This window comes from Eulemur rufifrons, chromosome 8, assembly GCF_041146395.1.
Source record: "Eulemur rufifrons isolate Redbay chromosome 8, OSU_ERuf_1, whole genome shotgun sequence".
Taxonomy (NCBI): domain Eukaryota; kingdom Metazoa; phylum Chordata; class Mammalia; order Primates; family Lemuridae; genus Eulemur; species Eulemur rufifrons.
Genome location: NC_090990.1, coordinates 57,659,706 through 57,683,560, shown reverse-complemented (window position 1 = coordinate 57,683,560; position 23,855 = coordinate 57,659,706). Strand labels below are relative to the sequence as shown.

The window sequence follows — 23,855 nt, the reverse complement described above, 5'->3', positions numbered from 1 at the left end:
GGGTATGCATTTTTTAAAAAGGCAGCTTTACTTTAGGGCTGTGTTTAGGCTTGCTTGCTCTCTTTTTCTCTCTGCCTCTTTCTGTCTCTCTCTGTCTGTCTCTGTCTCTCTCTATATGTATATATCAAATATATGTACACAGTAGTCCCCCTTTATCTAAAGTTTCACTTTCTGTGTTTTCAATTACCTGTGGTCAACTGTAGTCCAAAAATATTAAATGGAAAATTCCAGTAATAAACAATTCGTAAGTTTTAAATTGCATGTCATTGTGAGTAGCCTGATGAAATCTCATACCCTCCCACTCCGTACTGCCCAGGATGTGAATTACCACTTTGTCGAGTGTATCCATGCTGTACACACCACCCACTCCTTAGTCATGTAGTAGCTGTCTTTGTTACTAGTTTGAAAAAGCATAGAAAATATAGGGTTCAGTACTAGCCATGGTTTCAGGCATCTGCTGGGGATCTTGGGATGCATCCCTCATGGATAAGGGGGAACTACTGTATATACTAACATTTATGTATATGTATTTGTATGAATGTATGAGTGTACAAGCACACATGTATCATACATATATGTATATCTGTTTTTGTAAGATACAGAATAATTAATAAGGAATAGGTTAAAACAGAGAAAATAGAACTCAACATGGATTTATAGACTTAGATTGACCATCTACAAAAGTATAGCATGTATTCAAGGAACCAATTTATCCTCCTTTATCTCTTAAAAGACCCTAAAAATCAAAATAAATCTATTAATTATTTTTTTTGGTACTGGATGTGGAATTAATGAAACTGTCTTGATATATATGAGAAAGTTAACCCTTCAAAAATGCTGAGCTTAAACTTAGAAACATAGACCAGTAAAAATAAGTCCCAAACAAAATTATGTTTTTATTTACTGGACACATTATTATTTAGGTACACAACAAATAACATCAGTAAGGATGCACTACATTGGCCTTCAAATCTAGCAGAAGAGGCTAAGAAATAAACAATTACATGTTGTGTGATGTGAAATGTAAGTCAGGATCTTATGGATGTAGAGTGGAAAGCAACACAACACACCCAGTACAGGTCAGGAAATGCTTGCTGGGAGAAGAGATGCTCATGCTATCCACCGCTGACAGGTGAGCAAAGGGCCTTCACAGCAGAGGGAAGACTGTGTCATATGCTGGACATGAGAGAGAGCAAGTAAGTTTGAGTTACCAGAGTTTAGGTATGTAATGAGAGGCTGAAGAGTTCATTGAAGGAGCCACTACTTTTCCAACAGGCCTCGTTTGTGAAGCCTTTTCTGACAACTGGAGCTGGCAGTTACCTTCTCTGTGTTCCCAGGACTTTTTGGATATTTCTATTATTGGACTTTTTCCACCCAATTTAATTGTTCATGTCTGATTTCCATACTTGCCTGTAGGATAACCAATGTCAGAACTGTCTCTGGTTCTTACCATAAGACACAGAAAATAGTAAGTGCTCAATACATGTTAATTAAACACATTTGTGAATGACTAGCTGGCCGGATGAGTGAGTGATTATGCACAGTTTGGGCATGAGAAGGTTAAGAATTGCCTTGGTTGTCAAGCACCCTTCATAAAACCTTCATGCTTCTACTTTTCTATTTCAGATTACTTGCAGCATATGATAGCCTTACAGATAAACACCTGGCTGGATATTTTAACAATACAAGGATAAGGCGGCATCTCTTGAGATCAGGGCTGGTAAGATTTGGTTTACTTTCTACTCACTTTCTTGTTTCATTAAGTCCAGTAATTTCCTACCTTTACAGGTTTCCTCTTTGAACTAATCAGTGACATCTTTCCCCTCCTCATTTTAGAAAAATCCCTTCCTTTCTAAAGTTCTGATTTATCTATTTGAGGCTGTTTCAAAAGATGGGAAGACAGGTCACACTGACTACTGCTAAGGAAACGTGTAAGTGATTGAGGAAAAGGCCCTTTAAGTTTCCAAAAGCATATTTCATTTATTTGTTTATTCATTCATTCACCACATATTTATTGGACACATTCTGTGAGTGAGAAACTGTTAGGGATTAGAGATCAAGAAGACTATGGTCTTCAGAAAAAATATTATTTTTAATGTTCACAGAATATGGTGTGGAAGACATGAACAGTTCAACATTTCCCCTTGAATTTTTAAAAGTTTTTATTTCCTGTGATGGTTTATTGATATAGCTTCAAAACTGTTCTTTTCACAAAATTTCCATTCCCCTAAATGTATGTCACGTGAAAACCTTTTAAAAATATTATAGTTTTCCACTGAAAGAAAGGGGTGTGGTTATACAAAGCAGTTAGCTGTTTAGCTTCTTGAAACACAGTGGGTTTCCTTAACTATTGTTGCCATGGTGTTGAAAGGACATGCATTGAGCTTCTAATTGTTGTTTATGTGCTTGGCACTCTAGCGGATAGATCTCAGAGAGCTTGCTTTTCCACTCCTGAGGCTTTGTTATTAGACAGAACTGGCTGACACCTGGCTCTGCCATTCATAAGACTTAGAATCTTAAGCAAATCACTTTCTTACTCTCTTAACTTTTTCAGCCCCAACTTCCTAAATTGTAAAATGAGGATAATGATACCCAGTCCTCAGGATCTTTTTTTTTTTTTTGGAGACAGCGTCTTGCTTTGTCTCCCAGGTTGAAGTACAGTGGCGTCATCATAGCTCACTGCAACCTCAAACTTCTGGGGTCAAGCTATCCTCCTGCCTCAGCCTCCTGCATAGCTGGGACTACAGACGTGTGCCACCATGCCCCGCTAATTTTTATATTTTTTGTAGAGACAGGGGTCTTGCTATGTTGCTCAGGCTGGTCTCAAACTCCTGCCCTCAAGTGAGCTTCTCACCTCAGCTTCCCAAAGTGCTGGGATTACAGGTGTGATCCACTGTGTCCAGCCCCTCAGGACTGATGTGGCAGTGAGAGGTGTGCGATAAATGGGCGTTGTAATTATTGTTACTATTAACATCACTGCTTTGGATAACGGTCTGCGAGCTTCATGTACAAATGAGAAGGACTTTGTATTTACTTACCAGCATCATTAACAAGCACTTAATGAACACTGGTTATGTGTGTGGAAACTCAAACAAGAAAGATACAGTCCTTTTTTTTGAGCAGTAGTTCAAATATAGATCCTCAACCAGCATCGCCTGGGAACTTGTTAGAATATACAAATATGAGAGCCTTACCCCAAACCCACTGAATCAGAAGCTCTGGTGTGGGGCCCATCAGTTTTTCAACAAACACTCCAGGTGATTCCAATCCAAAGTCAAGTTTAAGAACCCCTCCCCTATAGGAGCTTCCAGTCCAGTTGGGGGGGATCAGGCGTAGTCCCAGAGAAGAGATAACAATGATAAATGTCCACTGCCAAGGACGTGGCAGTCAGGACTTTATAACATTTTCCCCTAATTTGACACATGTGACATGACAATCCATGGATAACACATTCAAAGACTAACTAACTGGTTTATTTGTAATCCCAAGCACTTTCTATAACCACACCTCTTTTTTCCATTGGAACAATGTGAGAAAAGACTTATTTTAAAAAGACTATCAATAACTCATAACTTGTAGCACAACTCTAGGGGATCTCAATAGTCCAATATCTTGCAACAATAATGTTATAAAAGTATAGTTAGCAAAATTAAGAATAAAATTATTAAGAAATATATAGCTTGCATTAAACTTCAAGAAGAGGAGCAGGGTTTAAATAAGTGGAAAACAAGAAGATGAACCATTCAGAAGGATAACACCTTTTGCTTATAGGAGATAGAGAAAAATATAACAAATACACCCATAAGAAAGATTAAAAGAAAAGAAAAGTAAGTAAATAAAAAACAGAAACTGCCACTCCTGGGACTTGCAATGATGCCAATTGAAACCAATATTGAATACCTTCTATCTATAGTACTGCATAATATGTAAAATTCTGAATCACAACAAATTAAATCACATTCTGGGCTGGAGAGCGGAAGAAGAAAAAGCAGTGGGAAAACAAAATAATGAAACCAATTATTTTTAAAACAAACTGATAAGATTCTCTGCAGCTCGCATGTTTGCCCTTCAGAGCATTTCCTGTGGGATCATCAGTCCTGTGATCACTGCTCCTGTCCATTGTTCCAAGGTAGCACCCCACCCTCGTCTCCCCAAAAGTGTTCAAAAAGAGAAACGAAAAGAACACCTGGGTTCCATCAGGGGAAAATTGTTACTCTAATGAAAACCTTGTTTTAAACGTCAAGTGCACCACCTGCGTGTGTTTTCACCATGATGGGTATATGAGACTGCCTTTCTCCTTTTTGCCTTATGAAATATTCATCAAAAAGGAAAGTGTATCAGCCATAGTGGTACACCCCTTCAGGCTCAGAAGATACTGCTACCTTCTCCCTCTCCCTCTCCCTTACTTCCTTTCTCTCTCTCCCCTTCCCTCCCTGCCTCTCTGCCTCCTTTTTTTTCGTAACTAACAACACATTTCTACATTGTATTTCTATGTATGTTTTATTTATTCATGACAGATCACAAGAAGTGGAAGAATACTTTCTGAAAAAGAATACAAACTAAATATCATGAAGCGAGATCACCAAAAATATATCCGGGAGTGCTTAGCCCAGGCTATTTTCCATAAGGTTCTTGATATGGAGGTACAAATATTTACTATTTTCTTTATAATTGATATTTTCTAATATGATAATTAATAATGCTTTTGTACCCAGAAGCAGAGGAATTTTTTCCATATTTCATTAAAAAGGAAATGAAACAAAGAAATACTGTGTATCTCTCTGGGTAGCCAGCAGCCAGGAGGCTAGTGTAAGCTTTTCTTCATTTCAGTTGGGGAAAAATATGGACATCATTATATATTTTGTGGTATTTAATTCTCCAAATGTAGATTTTTTTTTTAATCCACAATGGCTACTCTAAAACATACCAGCCCTCACCATCTGTACCTCAATTTTCATTTGCTAAAAAAAAAAAAAGTGACATCTGTTTAAATATCAGTAATTCCACAGCCATGAATTATTTCAGATCTGTTATTCTTTTAAGGCTCTGCAGCTCAGCCGTATGTTAAGTTTCAAGGAATAGGCATTTTAACATCTGCTGTCCCTCCTACGTTAGGACACAATGGTCAACACAGATTCACAACCCAAGCATCAACAATTTTTTTTTTTAATCTGACCGGGCATTTTTTATGGGATATCTAGCTAATTTGATAAATTATTTCAGCCTTGCTCCATAGAACTTGTAGTTTCAAGCATCAACAGGATTTTAATCTCTGTGAAAAAATATGTCACTTCTTGGCTTGACTATACAACAGTAAATCAGAAAACTTGGCTCGTAAAACCATTGACCTGTAAGTGCAGTAAACATTTATGAACAACTGTAGGATCATCAGTAAACCAATACTAAGTGTAATGCCACTGAAAATATTTATTATTGTGTTACCATTAGAGTGAGCAAGTGGAGTGTTCACTGAAGGTGTGTATAATCTGTTAATTTAGGAATTCATTTTGTGTTTTATATCATGTGCATGAATAACATAGAATCATCGTTTATGCACCCCCAATTCACTTGCTTCTAAGTCTTTAGTTGCAACTCTTCTACTCTGCTAAAAAAATAAATAGTACAGTGTAAAATTTATCTATACCTAGTTTCAAACATAATCAACAGGCACTGAGTTCAGTATTAGCCTTGATCCTTGAAGTTCAGTTTTCCAAAATTTCATGCAACTGAAACATTGTAACACATCATAACTGTTAAATATGCTATGATTTATGAATCTTTGTGCATTCTTAAAATTTGGAATAAATATCCTAGATAATTGTTAATATGTAATATACTAAGTAACATTTTATATATAATAGAATATATAATAATTATAAGATATCTATTAATATAATAGATCAAACAAATATTCAGTTGTCACACTTGTCTTACATTTAGTTTAAGCTGATGCTGTTTACTAATATTGTTGTGTTAATAGTCATGTATTCACTCATGCAGCAAGCAGTAATTGCAAGCTTGTCATGTGCTAGCATGAGGCTATGTGTTGTAGCTGTGAGATACAATTTTTAAAAAATACTGTAGAAAGTGATTGAGTGCTAGAAGAAAGGAACAAACAGACCAAGCTCAGAAAAGAAGGGAAGGATGACTTTCCCCTGTGTGAGTCAGAAGAAGCTAAGAGAGGTCCTGCTGTTTGAACTGCTCCTTGAAGATAGCGTGAGAGTTCCCTGAAAACGCATAAAAGACATTCCAGAAGTATGAAGTTGCAGAGGTGTGAAAGGATATTGCAAATGGAAAGGAAAGCTCACTGAGGTCAGACTGCACAGTAGATTTGGTGGAAGGAGTGGCAGGAAGTGACGCTATCCAATAGGGTGGGACCCAGTTTCTGGAAAGCCTTAAATTCCCAACTAAGTTTGGGGTGTAGGGGATGAGGCAATGAGACACTTTTCAGCAGGGGAGTGAAATAAATGAGCAGAGCTCTTTTAGAAAGATGATGTTGCTAAAAATGTGAAAGATGGATTAATGAGCTGGAAAAGATTGGAGGTGGGAGGTCAATTAGGAAGCTATTGCCAAAGGGTGAAGGCTAACAGCAGCAGCAGTAATGCTGGGAGATGCAGCTGTCTACAGAGAAACTGGAGAGGGAGAAAGATTGAAGCTGACTGAGGAGGGAGCGGCGAGGGAGAAGGGGCCCAGAGCAACTAGGTTCGAGCCTGGTGGGTCAGTTGGATGTGCACCACAGGAGATCAGGAAAACAACATGGGCTGGAAAGAAACCTTCAAGTGGTGAAAAACATGCCTGATAGAATAGTGTCCTAGAAGCCAGGAGGCTCTCACAAGCTGCAGTGGGTAAATAAGGTGAGCACTGGGAGCAATGGAAATCGAGGTTGACCCAGAAGACAAAAATATTGGTGGCAGTGAGAGTAGTTTCAGTCATGGTGAAGGGTGGGTCCCTGGTGGGGGGTGACTGCAGTGAGTTGGGGATAAATGGAAGATGGAAAGTGGTGGATAGTGAATTTAATAGTTTGGTGATAAGTGGGTGAGCGATCAGAGGAAGAGGGAGAGAGGAAAGGGAAGTGTCAAGATGCGGATTGATGATACTTAGAGGAGAAATGATTGAGTCTGCAGGGTCCCAAAGGCAGCAGGAGGGGAATCAAGAATGGAGGAAATACATTTTTTTCAAAGGACCAATAAATAAAACACTCGCAAATGTGTCTGAATACTTTCAAATTGAATTGTAAGCAGATTGTTTTTACGTGAGGTTTATTTTTAAAGTATATTTTATTTTAAAGTATAGAATAATATATTACAGAAAATCTGGAAAACACACAAAAAGCATTAAAAAGGAAAATAGTCACATAGAATTTCTTCTTTCAGAGATAACTGCTAACACTCCAGGTTCAAATTATAGCTGTACCACTGATGGATGTATGACGTGGGGCAAGTTTATGATTCCCTGCCTCAGTTGTTTTGTTTGTAAAATGGGACTGCTTTGGCAGTTAGAGTTGTTCAAGAGAAATGAGCTAGCAAAGAGCCTTCCTAATATAGGGACAGACACAATGTGAGCCTGATCAATTAAATTGTGTTTCTGTGAAATTCTGGATCCTGCTTTTTTCGTGCATTATGTGCATCTTCTATTTTTAAACAAAATCTTTATGAACTTTATTTTAAGGATTTATTATATTTTATTTCATCCACGATGTGCCAAAATTGTAACCATTCTCTTCAAAGTTTATATGTATCTGCATATCTTTGCTTTAAAGAAAAAAAAAACTTTCAGACAGCAACTTTGTGCATAAAATATTTTCTTAAATTATTTTTCAGATTATCCCCCAGGTTTAGAAGTGAAATTTACTGGTTAAAGGTCATAAACACTTTTAACTGCCTAATATATGTTCAGAATTGGATTTCCAAATAGTTGCACATTGATGCTGGTGATTCTTGTCCATCTCAATGACAAGAGGGGTAATTGAGAGTACAGTTAACTATTGGACTTATTTTCCTCTAAAAAGTTCTTTGCTGTAGCTGATATGATTGTCTTCTTTATTCTTTCCTATATGCTTAGCGTTACCATCAACTTGAAATAAAAAAGAAATTGGAGACCTTAGCTAGGAAGGAGAGAATTCAGAGATTTAAGGTAAGGAGCCATATAACTCTCTTTTAATTCATAATATTATTTTATGATTTCAAAAACTAGTGGTACTATTATTCAAGTTCCCTGGGGCACCTTACTTTTGGGTAACATGTAGATGAGGTCAAATGATGGTTCCACCAAACCTAAATCTTGGCCGTCATCATTATAGAGCGTCATGACAAAAATAGGAGCTATTTGTGGGAAATAAATTTTAATAAGGCACAAACCTTTCAAAGACAAACTTGAAAACGTTCAAGTTTAAAACTTTACTTTTATGTTTTCTTGTGATAGAGGCTACAGGAATTTTATTTGTCTGTCCTAAGGTAAAAATAGATGATAATGTTCCCAGTGTGACGAAAAACAGGCTTTTTAAGAATTATTGTAGGTTTTTCAGAGTGCCAAGATGGGGAAAAAAGGAATTATACAATGGCACATTTTCACACGAATATGATCCTTGAAAATATGTAGTGGAAAGGACCTTCTTCAGCAAAAGAAAGCATAAGACATTTTAAAATTCCTTGTTTGGTTTCTATTTATTTCATATCCATTGTTTGTAGTGAACTTACGAAATACATAAATTTGAATCCAGAGATAGATTCAATATTTGATGGATTTCAGTTTAGGTTGGCAGTTTTACTCAGTTTTTTGTGCCATTCAAACTCAGATGTTTTTCTTAATTTTCTGTATAGTGTAGTGTTACAAATGTGGGGCCTAAGACATGTTTCACAAACTGATATTTGTAAAGCTTCTGCAGAATAACTTGTCATAAAAGACAGTAATTTTCCTCTCTTAACTGATAGACTCAAATCTGTTTTATCAGGGTCAAAAGATAATCTTGTTACAAAAGTATTATTAAATGACAGAAGATGGGTCAGTTTTTCAAGATCAAAGGGTTGGTGCGTAGAGATTTGTGGTTAATTCAACTTTGCTGATACTATCCTACATCAAGGACTGAGTCACAGATTCTATAATTTATCTGCTTAAATGTTGATGGAGAAAAATGGTGGCTGGAAATAAAGGCTGATTCGTATCACCGGAAGCAGTGTGAGCTGTTATGTCTGTGCTCTTCCCATGCTTGCCCAGGTTACCAGACACACTAAACTAGGTACATGGGAGTCTATAGCATTGGCAGAGATTTTCTATAGACACTCCTGTTCCTTCTCATATGATTTTTATTTGTAACAATTTTCACTTTATAGCTGCGATTGATGCAAGATATGTTTTAGGTCCCTTTATTTAATATGAAGCACTTTTTGCTTACTGGCATTATTTAATTATTTTTTAGATAGAAAATCACTACTTTCTTGTAGTCTACTGATGATAGTAGTGAAGAGTATTATGCTTTTTCATAGTGATTGTCTCAAGGCAGATTAATGAATAGTATTACTAAAACTGAGGATACGCTGCTTTTGTAGGTATTTCTTTTAGCACAGTGAAAGCGGACTCACTTTCCTGCTTTTTACCAGCCTAACTCTCTAACACAGCTGTGGAAACTTTCCTAATGACCAGGGTAGTCCTCAGATGGAACATTCTTGAAAGAAATGAGAAAAGAGTTCCTTAGTCATATACTATCTCTTACATGTCAGGCACTAACCAAACCTCGATTACTAACTATGCATGTATTCACTAAATTGCTTTCTTATTCCAGGGAGAGCACACAAGACGATTTATTGAAAATAACATGCCAAGCCTGTCTCCCCACCCCCCAGTTGGCCCAAGGACTAATCGTGGCCATAGTGTTCTGGTTGATGAAGGGCATTCCAGTCCATTAGCACTGGTGAGTCATATTAAACACTTTGTCATGCAGTTTCTCAGCTAATTAATTTATGATTTCTTATTAATCTCAGAAAGAATGCTCTCTGGGAATATGTCTGCATAATCCTGTTAGTCCTACTGAATGAAAACGTAGTCTTATATCTGCTCAACTTCATCTCTACCGAATGTCCCATCTCCAAATCAATGTCACTCCTGCAAATCCATTTTGCTTGTTGCTGCTAGAATAGTTTTCTTCAAGTGCAGATTACTTATGTCACGTACATGTCCAAATACCTTCCCTGGCTTTGTATTACCTACAGCAAAGCCCAGACTGTTTCACAGAACATTTAAGACCCTAACCCATATGACCTCAGTTTAGCTATCCCTGTATTTTTCCCCACAATTACCCTTTAGTACCCTACAGTGGAGCACAGTTGAACCACTAGTTGTTACATACACTTTCTATATTTTCTGACCTCTAAATTTTGTTCTTGCTATTCCTTCTGCTTCTACCTTATCTGTACAAATTCAATGGTACTGTATAGCATGTTGGACTAGATACTAATATCTGAGCTTCTTTCATTAAAATTATGTGCCAAACTCTGAGATAAAAATAATTAAATGTACAGAAATTCTAGTTGAAGAAGTTACACACTGATATTTTATTCTAGCTTGATTCATTTATAACCTAGAGGTGGTATTTGCTTGAAGGAAGGGAAGGTACCTTGAAATAATACAGGTACAGGAAAAGATTTGCAAAATATTTACTGGAGGTTGATAGTTTAAGTTCTAACTGAATTGCTTGATTACATCTTTATTCTTGCTTTGAACAGTCTAATATATTTCCTTGTAAGCATGAACATTTTTTTGAATTGCAAAATATTTGTGGAGAAATTGCAATGCTTTCACAGATTGTTGAAGTAGGTTCATCACATATAATGTTAAGCTTTTACATTTTTCAAAGGGTAAATATGTTTTGACATTTCCTGATGAACAGCTCCAAGTGATGAAAAGCAACTGTCTTCCCTTTGTTGTTACTTTATTTCCAGGTTTGATCTGACTGTATATGTATACAAATTCTTTTATTGGATGGCAAATTCACTAGACTCCCAAAAGCTTAACTTGGGTGAAACAAAAGAAACAATCAAGTGCCGTTTTCTGTCTTCCCACCTGTTTCAGAGAGGAAAAACTCTTGAAAGGCTTTCTTTTCAATTTTCCAGCTGAACACCCTCAATAAATAGTTTATGATACAGCCAGGAGATCTTAATGTGACAGGAGTGAGAAAGTAATTTAAAAATTACAGGAAATACTGACACCAGCATTTAAAAAGCTTTTCTCTCTGGTAAGCCAGGATTCTTCACTTGGTCACCCCTGATGGTGCTTTTGCACCTTAAGGGATACCTATTGTGGTCTTGGAATTGTAGTTACCATTTTGCAGAAATTCAGATTCCTGGTTTTGTTTTGCCAACCTGGATGCATATCCTTTAAATTTGACTCCTAACCTCCAAGTGCTACCGAGATGAAGATAGTAATCCTTTTGGGGTATTGCCATTGACTTTTTCTTTTTTAATTTTCTTGAGTGAATAAGAAAAGCATGCAGTGCAATGTTAGTGCCCTTGGTCGCTAATTGCACCTAAACTTTCAAAATAGCACACAGGCTTTTAGCTGCACTGCTCCCATTAAAACTGTGGAAAGTCATTTCGACTAATTCTGCATATGCTTGGAAAATTCACCCCCAGAGATCTTCTACTAAGAATTAGAAATGCTCAGCTAAGCTGAGTAATCACCAGGTAGTCAATTTCAATTCATATTCTGGTGCAGTTTTGAGAATGTTAAGCTACAGTGCCATATTTATTCCAAGAAAATATAACAATTTAAAATACAGCAAATTTAAGGTGGCTTCTGATGTGAACTACAACAGTTTGTAGCTCACAGCTGTTAGTTAATGGTGTAGATTTGTTTTTAGAGATAAACGTAATCAGTTAAACATTTGACTGCCACATTCATCTAACTGAATGATATCTGTATGCAAATTCAGGGAAGTAAAATTTAGAGCACAACAGCCAATAGATCATGTTCTAGTTTGCAATAACCTGCTTTCTTAAATTTCTACATTAGATTTTTCATAGTTTTGTCTTCAGTCCAGTTATTTGACAGAGAGTCCTAAAGGCATGTTTGTTTAACAGAGTTCAAAAGAATTCTTTTGGGTGATCCAATTCCCTTGATCAGAAACCTCTAGTTTAATTTCTCTTTGTGGGTTTTAAGACCTTTCACCTTTTGGTCTATATAGGCTTATCTCCTCTTTCCTTAAATCAAATGCTGCTCTAGTCAGTCTACTTGGTTTCTTATGTTGGTTGTGATATAGGTTTATGTACAGAGACCCCAAATGACAAGGGCTTGAATATTAGGGCCCTCTCCCTGTCCCAGCACAAATATATGAATCTCAACTGGTATGTCATCTCTGCTCTATGAAGTCATTAAAAGCCCAGACAATTTTTGTGTTATTCATTTTCCAAACTTAGGGTATTACCTTCATCCACATAAGCCAAAATGGTGTATCACCATGTGGATATTTTAGCCAGAGGAAAGGGGTAAAGGGGAAAGTGAGAGCACACTTCTCTCTAAGGGCATGATCTGGATGCTTCATGTATCACTTCTGCTCACATCTTACTGGGCAAAAGTGAGGCATACGTCTACACAGAGTTACAAGGGATGCTGGGAAATATAACTTTATTTATGATAGCCATGTTTCCAAATAAAAATTCTATTACTAGTAAAGAAAAGAAAACAGATATTCAGGAATATTATTTTTGCTTCTTTTGTCATGTCTTGCTTATAAGGAGCTCTCTTATTACTTGGATGTTCAAATTTACCATTCTTCTCTGTTTATCCATTTTCTTCTCTTGTTTACCATTTGGATAAAATCTAACTGCTTCTGTGAAAGTTTAATCTGTATTAGCCTCATTGACTTACTCTAAAGATTCCAACAACTTTTAGTTCTAAGCTCTATTCTCAGGTATTTTGTTGTTATTTTCTGTTTGGCAGTATTTGTGTGGTTCATTTGATACTAATTGTCTTGTGTTGCCATTAGATGTTAAAAATTACTTTTTATCCCCTCACAGGACCATGATGATAAAACAAAATCAGAGATTTAGCAACATATGACATGCTTCTTAAGATGGTGCTAAGACTAATTTTTGGTAGTAGGAGCTGCCTTATTATCATTTTTTATGTATTTACACACACTTTCTAGAGCTGAATATTTGTTGTGCACCATTCTTTAGAGTCAATGTATTAAGCCTTATTCATGAGTCATTTATACACCATCCTTCTCACAACCTTGTTAGGTAGGGATGAGTGGCAGGGCAGGTGGTTAAGACATGCAGGTGGCAGGGCAGGCAATAGGGGGATATGGTCAAGGGCTGAGGGTCAGGACCAATAAAAACAGAAAAAAGAAACCACAACAGCAAAGACTTGAGGTTGGGGACTTTTCCCAACTGGAAGCATGTGTAGAAACTAGGAGTTTAGGATGTGACCTTTCCCTCATTAACATAATAAAACCCACACCTCCTAGCACCATGACAGTTCTGGAGTCAGCCATACAAGGACAGAAAATGGGAGGGTACATGATTCCAGGGATCTCCCAGTGAGCAGAAAAGCGGTAGAGTACATAGGGGGTTTGTATTTTATCTTCCACTCTGATGATGGAGATAGAAGAAAGAGAGAAACAGAGGTCCTGACAATTCAGGAAGAGCAGAGTGAGTGGCTCTGATGTTAATCAAAATCAATTTGCTTACCTGTACAGAGAGAGTTACCCAAGCCTCTTCTATTCTGGTGTGATGGAGTTGAGCTTGTTCTGAAGCCAAGCTCTGTCCATCAGACTGAGGTAGTCCTAGAGGGTCCATGGATGTGGACGATGCCGGCACAGAGAGGCTCTGCCAGTTTCAGAATGCAAGTGTGATCTCTCATTTTAGGAAGAAGGCATTCGCTCTCCCAGCGCCCTTCCTTTTTATAGTGAGAGCAGGTGGCAGGGCAGGCGATAGGGGGATATGGTCAAGAGCTGAGGGTCGGGACCAATAAAACCAGAGAAAAGAAACCACAACAGCAAAGACTTGAGGTTGAGGACTTTTTCTGACTAGGAGCATGCCCAGAAGCTCAGAGTTTATGAGCAAAGGTAACCTTTCCCTCATTAACATAGTAAAACTCACACCTCCTAGCGCCATGACAGTTCTGGAGCAGCCATACAAGGACAGAGAATGGAGGGTACATGATTCTGGGAATCTCCACCCAATTCCCCAAAAAGACACAAATATTCCAATTCCAGCTTAACATGTTGTTATGGATTAGCATAAAGGGCACATCCTAACCTGGGATGATGCTGTTCCTTATTGGAGCAGTCTGCTCTCTACTGACCTTGAGAGTGTACTATACTTTCTATACTCTGTCTTTAAACTCAGGGTCATCTCCACTCATGGGGACAGACCTGTTTCTTTCTCCGAAACTAACTTTGCTTTGCAATAAAAGCTGCTTGAATGGAAGTGGTTCATGTCTGTCATGACTCCGTAGCACCGAGCCTGCTTGCGATTCTTCCAAGCAAGGAGCCAAAGAACCAGGACAACACCTCTCAAAAACCACACTTGACACCCTCTTACCCAAGTATGTGTGTACTCTTCTTGACAGGTTTTCTATTGTCTTATGGTAATAGAATAACTGGATCAAAATCTCCATTTTTTCCCACTTTCAGCACATTGCTAATCTATATACTAAAGTTACACAATGTTCTGTCGGTGCCCCCAAAGTCACTTCTAATGCTCCCAACTGGCACTTTTAGTATTTGCTGTAGTACAGCCCTTGACTGATGGAAAATGCATCAGTCAGGGGCTCAGCAGGAAACAGATGGCTCACACAAATAGGGTCATTAGGAAGTGTTTAATAAAGAAACTATTTACAAAGATGCAAGCAGAGTTAAGGAAAACCAACTAGGGATGTTAAGCATGCTAGGGTCAGCACATCTGGAAGCCACAGCCTAGGCCTAAGGGGGAAAGACAGGAATTGGTTATCAGAACTGGCAGCTAGTACCTGTAGCTAGGGAAGGGCTTCCCAGCAGGAGCTGTGGACTTGACTATGGCAGAGGGACCCAGCTGGCCCATTACAACCCTGAAGGAGAATAAGGACTCCAATTTCATTTTCCTCCTGTCCTTTCATTTTTGGCGAGTGCCTTTCATTGCTGGGCTCCAACCACAATCCTAAGGTTAGTTGGTATAGGCTTGAAAGGAATAACTCCCAGGACCCAGAGCAGGGCAGAGAAGGTGAACAGTAGCTCTTGAGGGGCACATAGAAAATACCCAGCACGGAAAATATATCCATTTTTACACAGTATTTTCCAAAGTTGCCAGTTACAATTTTTTATTTTTGTGTTCTTAATATTTCAAGAAAGCAGTTGAATAAATGATAATGCATTATGGTTAAGCATCTGCCTTTCCTCTTTTGTTTATATTAAATATCATGTTGTCTGCTTTTACTTCAGACCAATCTTAAGGCTTAAAGGGATTCAGAGAAGAGTTTATGTTGAAAACATTGAAACAGAAATGAGTCCATTCCAATAATATCCCTTTGCACCCCTAAAATAGGAACATTATTCAACTTAACCTTTAACTGAGCAAAGCCATTCTATGTACAGCATAAATTAAGTGTTGTCTGTGAGTTCACAGTATGAATAAAAATACAGAAACATCATAGAGGACATCTCCTTTGTCCAGCATACTCTGTAATTGTGGCGTTTAGTTATGTAGAGGACTTCAACACCATATGTTTTAACAAATACTTTGGGTCATAAGGGTATGTATAATGGAAAGACATAATTAAAGTGTAATCTGTTCAGTAAAAAGGTACCATTAATTACTGTAGGCAATTTATTGGGTTATTAACTGGTTCTGGAAACATGTCAAGATACTAATTTAAATGGAATTTTTTTCCCTAATTGTCTAGACAGCCCCTCGACCATATACTGCCCCAGGAAATATGCAGCCTCCAATTCGATTACAGCCTCTTCCCAGTAATCCTGCAGTGGGAACTGTTCCAAAGATAACTTCGGGGTCCAGATCAAAAAACTCATTGCTGGAAAGTGAAGCTCCATTTCCTGTTGGGGTAAATGTTATTTTCTTCAAGAAATATATCTTAAGTCTTCATTAGAATATTAGGGTATCAGTTTTTAAGGTGCTATATTCAATTAATCTGCACAGTGAAATTTATATTGTGCATTTATGAAGCACTTGCTATGTACTTTTGATTAATTATATCTTAGTCAAACTGGAAGGCCTATAAGTTTCTGTGTCATTGAGCAAAAAAAGTGAGAAATAGATTTGTAATAATGTATGGTGATTTCTCATTAATTTGAAAGGCTGATTGAAAAACAAAGACTTTTCTTAGCCAGATATGACTTCCATCAGAAAAGACCCAGTATTGACTCCTTCCAGATTCTAAATGCGTGAAACCTAGGAAATGAAACTTTCCAAGAATAGGTTTGCATTTGCATGCCGACTTACTTTCCCATCAGTGTATGAAATTGCTTCAAGTTTGACTTTTAGAAGGTTGAATGTAGAAGGAAAAGAATGTCCATCTTTAAAAAAGGCAGAATTAATCACACATAGGTTGACTGTTCTTCCCTTTCAAGGTCATGTCTCAGGTAATTTTCACTTATTTTAATAAAGCTCAGGAAGGAGATATGGTAACCATGAAATATGAGTTACTGAAACAGGGAGGAAGAATTAGGACATTCGGTAATAAGGAGGGTATTGTTTGCATTTCTAACATGAAGACAAAACATTTGCCAGCTTAAGAAAGAACGTGCGTCATGAATACAATTGTCATTATGTTCAAAGGGAGTGCATTATGTTCCATTTCTTATTAGGAAACACAAGACATATGAACCTGAGATATTTTTATCCTTAACTTACAGATAATCTTGATGCTGAGAAATTAATTCAGACAAATAAAAATTATTGTGTTTCACAGTAAAAGTATAAATATAACTCTAAAAATAATAACTAATATTTTAATCCACTTAATGTGTTTTTCAGCTTGTGAAGCACTTTTTGTAAGCCTTATATCAGTTAATTTAATGGTAGTTTCCCAGAAAACGGGAGAAATTAATCCAAAAGTGGTGGTACTTTGTCTAGGGTGGACTTCCTAGAGCTAGACAGGAACTTGTTGGGTCATATGTCACTTAGTTGGACACTTTCTAGGATCTGGTCTTCACTTCGAAGGCCCAGAGATTTCCTGTTTCAGCCAGTGTCCAGGAATGGACACGTCCTGAGTGGTTGTCTCAGGCTAACTTGAATAACTCACAACAAGGTCATTTCCCCCCTCCATAATAAACCAAAACAGAGAACTAAATCTTAATAAGAGGCCATTAAGTCACCAAGAGATATCAAATAGTCAAAGCTTATATAAGAAAGAAGTGCATTCTCCCCTCGTAGGTAGACCTACATGAGAAGCCAAATCATAATGAGAATGTTGCCTAGTGAGCATGGAATCAGAATGAGGGGATGTAGTGTAATGGAATGTTGATGGCATCAGGGTAAGGTGGCCTGATACACCCATTAGGAATGGGCTTGAAAAGGTACCAGAAATCTCAAAGATCTTTGGCTAACACCCTCTGTATCCTCCAGGGATACCTTTACCATTAGGACTGTAAATATTCAAAGTCCAATGGGTAGAATTTCCTCTCCCCTAGATAGCACTCGGATGGGTACTTTCCACATTTGCCAAGGTGATTGATTATATTCCTTTCTAAGTTCCTATAATTATTAATTATACTTTGATGGATACATTTTCCTGTTAATATGTGAATACTATCAATCAGGTAATATTCAAGTTCTGCTGGCTGGGAAGCATTTTTTTCCTTTCAGTTGATTTTCCAAATCTTCTGTGAGCCACTGGATGGATTTACTAATTGAATCTAGACAGGGCCTTTTCTTTTTCTGTTTCCAAGTTTTTGGGGTGTGGATTATTGAAGGATAGGCACTTGGTGGTAGTTCACAGGTGCTGACAAGATTGGGATCAGTTCCATGTTAATTTCAGCTAGCTAACACCACTTTTCATCCAGTAAATATTTATTGGACACTTACTAGGGGCTAGGTACTGCTCTGGGCATCAAGACAGACAAAAGTGACTTATTGGAGCATATAGTATAATTTACATAGGCAAAATATAGTATGATTATATGTCTTTACATGTATTTTTTCAGTGTCATTGATGAAAATAATTTAATATAAAATCATATAAATGTTTTCAATCAAAATTTGAGCTACACATGCCTTTATTTAATTTGTTTTTTACTCATTTAGCAATGAGAAATATTTAGAGAATAACTTTCCTTTCTTGAAAATAATTTTTCACTAATAAGCATCTCAAAATAAGGACTTAATTTGTTGAAAATTAGAGAATTAAAAAATATATAAATACAATTTATATTAATATTATATAAATATAAAAACATAAATTGGCATAAAACAGCTAAAAATGTTTAAATATTTCTTAAAGTTTGGAAAACTACCTCTGATACACAAAAATTACCAATTTGTGAAAATTCGGGGACTTAAATATACGTACTTGACAAATGTAATATAATATTGATTATATTATCAATTATATTATCAAAGGTGATATTGATCACCTTTGATGATATTTTTTTCCTATCCCCAATCCCGTGGTGTTTTTTAATAATTAGGGTAATACATGTTGATTAAACTTTCAGAAAATGTGAATATATACCTCTAAAGGCAACCTCACATTTAAATTCTTTCATTTTTGTTTTTTAATCAAAATCCACATATAAATTATTTAAAAGGAATGTATGGTCATGTCTCATGGTCTTTTAATGTCAGGATAAATAGATTTACATCATTTTTTATAAACTTAGTGAGACTCTGTTATATGAACAAAGAAAAGTTTAAATATCCTCCTATTTATGGACTTTTAAGATGTTACATTTTTTGATGTTTTGACTAAATGTATGTGTGCATGTTATCCTTATACACATTTATATTGGTGAACTTGTGTAGTTATCTTTGTAGAATTAATCTCTACCAGTAGAATTTCTAAGTCAAATAGTATACATCTTGAAATTTTGATAAATATTCCAATTTATCCTCCATAAAGGTTGTAATAATTTACTCTAATTAGTACATGAGATTACCAGTTTGTTCACAGCCTTGCCAACCTTAAATATTCTAATACCCGGATGGGTGAAATCAGGATATGAAAAAAGTACTAACTCCTCATTGCTAAGCGAACTATTCAGCCCTGCTTTAAAGTATAAAACTTCAAACTTCTTGATTTTAAATTGTTTAGTTGTACTGGGTCCCCATAGATTTAATCAGTTGTTGAGGAAAAATCCCCCAAAGTACTATAAAAGTGCCATCACTGTATGTTTGTTAAAAAATATACTACTTAAGTTTAGAAATTTATGAATGTTTAATTTGCTATGGATAAAGCAAAGTGCCATCTTCAACAGCCTGAAGTGTTTTGAGTTTGTCTATTGATACCAGTTGTGTTTGCATGCAATGTCAATCATACAGGCTAGTCTTTAATTTTGGGTGACATTGGGTCACTGATTTTGTTTTTTTGGTTCTTACGTCATGAAATGTGATTACAGGGCAAGAAGGCAGTGATGAAGTTCAGGAACTCCACAGGCAATTCACAGAGAATGAATCCATATCGACTTCCAAACATTAACAGTTACCTGATACCTATTCCTCCTCCACTTCCTCCCCCAAATGGAAAAATCACAAGAGAAAATAGATCTGAAACATGGAGAAGAAGAACATTTCGTCCAACCACTGCTCCAAATGGCTTAGAACCTCTCTTTACCAGGGTGATTATGGAATAAATTTTTCTGTTATTAATTTAGCACAGATTGCATTGCATTATTAGATTTCTAGATTTGCAGTAAAAGAAATTAGGGAAATCACATGCAAAATGCCTTGCATAAAGAAATATAATAATTTTATAAGTGTAATCATAAGCTTGAATGAATCTGAAACCAATGATTTGAGTAGCTCATTTGAGTAACAAATTTATTAATAGCACCGTTGATAATAAAAGAGTCAGTAAATCTTATGGTCAAATTTAATTTGAACTACATCCATTTCCAAATTACTTGCTTCTTTTAATTTACCTATACAATCACATGTTATTGGAAGTATCTTAACATTTAATTTGTAAAAATTTAGAAACAAATATATCTGAAAAACAATATATCTTATTAAAGTTTATTTTTAATGATTTATGGCAAATTTCTGTGTAATACCTAGAAAAATTTTTCTTTCAGTGTTCTTTGAAAGTATTGTAGTTTGTTGTACTCATTTCCTCAACATACTGACAAAGAAAATAGTTCTGTGGCCAGTTGGACTTTATACAGATATAGGCTAGTAAGAAGTCAAAAGATCTCTTCATTTTTATTGTGTAAATATACAAAAAATAGTAATTACATGTAACTTTTTTGATTACTAGCAAATAGCTGGGTCAACATTTCACTGATTGAACATGAGGGAGTTAAGTACCAACATGCACGTAGACTCTGTATGCTGGTTCTGCAAATCCAACCTCACTCTCAGAGACCTTATACACTCTGTGTCCCCATCTCACCCCCGGTGGCTCTCCTCACTTCTAACCCTCTCAAAAGATTGGGACCATCTCCCTCCTGCTTGCTTGAATTTCCTCTTTTCAACTCTGTTTTTACCAAATTCACTCCCTTCATTGCTGTCTTTGACAGAGCATTCTCTCCCTCTTCCCTGAGGCCCAACCTTACCCTGTGTCTTTGATTATATACTCTTCCTCTGCCTGTGGTACCTTGCACTGTCTGTCATTCTCCTCTCCAATTTGGACTTCTGGCCTTCCTCTAATATTCATCTCTGCCTCTCAACACACACAGTATTTAGATAGGGAAACCCAATCCTTTCCTTATATGTTGTAACCTTAGACTTCTATTTTCGCCTTTTTTTCATGGCAGAAGTCCTTTGAAGAATAGTTTACTGGAGCTTGGTCTAACAAATAACCCCAGGCAACTTAGCTTGCAGCAAAGGTTTACTTCTTGCTCACATTAGTGTCTGTTGTTGTTCAGCTGCAATTCTGGGACCCAGACTGCAGGAACACCTCAGAACAGAGGAGTCTGGGGTGTGTTAGCCTCATAGACAGCAAGACTATGGAATGCTTTTAAGGTTTGGCTCAGGAGTGGCCCATGTCACTGACAGTTGGATTCCATTTGGCAAAGTGAGTCTGTGATCAAGGCTGATCTCAAGGATGTAGGAAGTATCAGTTTCTCACAGAGAGGCCCAGTGAATATTCAGAGCAATAGAATCTTACTTTTGAATTCCTTGCATGTTGGCATTGGTTTCCACCAGGCCAAACAACATGCTTTCAAAGGGTGTGGCTCCCATTTAGTAAAAACAGTGATATCCTCAAACACTTGGGTGGTATGATTTTGATTTCTGATGTTAAAATGTATTAGTGGGATACACTCTACTTGGTCACACTCTTTAAAAAAAAGTTTAAATGTCTCCCAAACTATAAGAATGTATAAAATCTATATATATAATACAAGTTAAACAACAATAATCTAGTAAGCACCCATGACCACACCACTTCTTCATGAAGTAGAACTCTACTATCATATTTTGCAGAGCCCTCTCTTTCCTACCCCATCACATCCCATAGCCCTTCCCAGAGCAACCACCATACTGATTTCTATGTTAAGTGTCTCCCTGCTTTTCTTGAGAGTTCTGTCACTTATACGCATAAAACTTCATAAATGAGCTCAAACCTAGTATTGTAATGAAAAGACAATAATTCCAGGAAAAAATAAGCTGTAAAGAATCTTTGGGTCAGAGTCTGCGTCTGGTTTATTGGCAGTTTATAGAGTCCTTTCTGGGGAAGTCAGAAAGGTTGGGGAACAAGTAGGTCATGGGAAACGTGGGGCCCTCCAGAGTCAGGGTATCTGGTGAGGTCCTAGTGTGGACCAGACATGAGATGTCCAGCAGGAAGACGGTCAGGGGAATGGGCTTCTGTAGCTGGGCATGGAGGAGAGAGCAGCAACTGCTTCATCCCAAGGTCATGACAAGTGAAGCACAAATAAGCATCTGAACTGGATTCCCCTGGGATTCTGCATTCAGGTTAGAAGCACCGCATGTTGTCAGCAGGCATCCTGGCTTTGACAGAACTTGTCATGTCTGTCTCTTGAGTCGCAGGGCTTCAGTCTGACTTGGTCTTTTTTTTAAAAAAAAAAAAAAAACCTATGTTCTCTTTTTGGAATTCCTATTTTAGGCATGATAGAACTACTAGACTGAGGTGCTAATATTCTTAGCTGTTCTCTGCTACTTTCTACTTCTTTGTCTTTTTGTTCTACTTGCTGAGAGTTTTTTTTTTTTCAATTTTATCTTCCACACATTCTACTGAGTTTTTTCTTCTGCCGTATTTCAATTCTAAGAACTCCTTTTGTGTTCACTGAATGCTATTTTTTAAAAAGCATCTTATTCTTGTTCTGTATGATTTTAATTCTTTGGTATTTGTGGAGACTTGCTTTGTGGGCTAATATATATTCAGTTTTTGGAAAGAATATAATTCTTTAAATGTTGGAATCACGGTCTATAAATGTACAATAGATAAATTTTAATTATGTCACTCATATTTTTACATCCTTAGATTTTTTTTTTAAATCTACGTGGTCTCTTAGTTCTTGAGTTGTCACAATAATTCATTCTCTGTTAACTAAGGATTTGCCAATTTTTCTTTGTAATTATGCCAAGTTCTGTTTTGTAAATGTGTAGAAAATCTTGTTACATGTTCTCAGGTTTAGAATTATTTTATCTTACTAGTGAAGTGATCCTTTATCATTAAAAAATGATCCTTTTTATCACTACTTTTTATCTTAAAATTAATTTTTCTAGTAGTTCTTCTCCTTATTTAGATTAAATTAGGATTTAACTGGTGTGTATGTGTGTGTGTGTGTGTGTATGTGTCTGTATAGTTGAACCTTAAACAACACAGGAGTTAGGGGTGCCAACCCCTGCACAATTGAAAGTCTGCATATAGCTTTTGACTCCCCCCAAACTTAACTCCAATAGCCTGTTGTTGACTGCAAGCCTTACCAATAACATAAACAGTAGATTAACATATATTTTGTATGTTGTATATTATCTACTATATTCTTAAAGTAAGCTAGAGGAAGAAGAGGAATCATAAAAATTTCTATTAAAATATTAATTGAAAATATTAAGAAAATCATAAAGAAGAGAAAATACATTTATGATATAGTGCTGAATGTATGATGACATAAGTCTATGTCATCTGTTTACAAGATGAATCTTCTGTCTGAAATGGAGGGCGACCATAGCTGCAGACCTCAATCTACAGTACATACTGAGCAATTCAGCTTTTTCTTGTAATGTTATGACTTTTCTTTGCTTCTTGGGAGCACTTCCAGCAACACTAGTGGCATTTGGTGTGGGTCTTATGATGTTATTCAAGGTTTACAATATTGCACTAAGCACAATGAAAAATATGCGAGGACCACGAGAGATCACTTTTTACTATGATAAGCAATTTACTGGGGAGATGAATTATTTAAGCAGAGATGATTACTGTCACATGACATTTTAAGTGGATACTCACAACACTTGAGCTCACCACAATAGCAATAGGAGATGACTAGGAAATTATAACAATAGTATAGTATATACTGTAGTTAATTTTATGCAGTTACGATTTAATATTGCATCTTTATCTTTGTTAACATTTCTCTTGACTGCAAATGGTTCCATGTATAGTATGTGTTTGTATGCATAAAGTTTGATAAATTTTAATTTTTAATAATAGATTTGTATATTTTTATGGTCGCAAATAATAAAATACACTCATATCTACATATATTTTATGCATTCATGATATACCTAACTTTATCTTGATTTTTT

The 23,855-nt window shown here is 36.5% G+C and overlaps 1 protein-coding gene across 1 annotated transcript in view; it reads left to right on the top strand.

Annotated features, from left to right (window-relative positions):
• The first annotated feature begins 1,633 nt into the window (after nucleotides 1–1,633).
• The window catches only part of ERICH3 (glutamate rich 3), a 75,076-nt gene continuing 52,854 nt past the window's right edge, over nucleotides 1,634–23,855 (top strand). Inside the window, exons 1-6 of the mRNA XM_069479186.1 lie at nucleotides 1,634–1,720; nucleotides 4,518–4,643; nucleotides 8,062–8,133; nucleotides 9,779–9,907; nucleotides 15,874–16,032; nucleotides 19,544–19,762. Coding sequence (XP_069335287.1) covers nucleotides 4,569–4,643; nucleotides 8,062–8,133; nucleotides 9,779–9,907; nucleotides 15,874–16,032; nucleotides 19,544–19,762 — 654 coding nt within the window. The 5' untranslated portion in view covers nucleotides 1,634–1,720; nucleotides 4,518–4,568. The remainder of the gene's footprint in view (nucleotides 1,721–4,517; nucleotides 4,644–8,061; nucleotides 8,134–9,778; nucleotides 9,908–15,873; nucleotides 16,033–19,543; nucleotides 19,763–23,855) is intronic.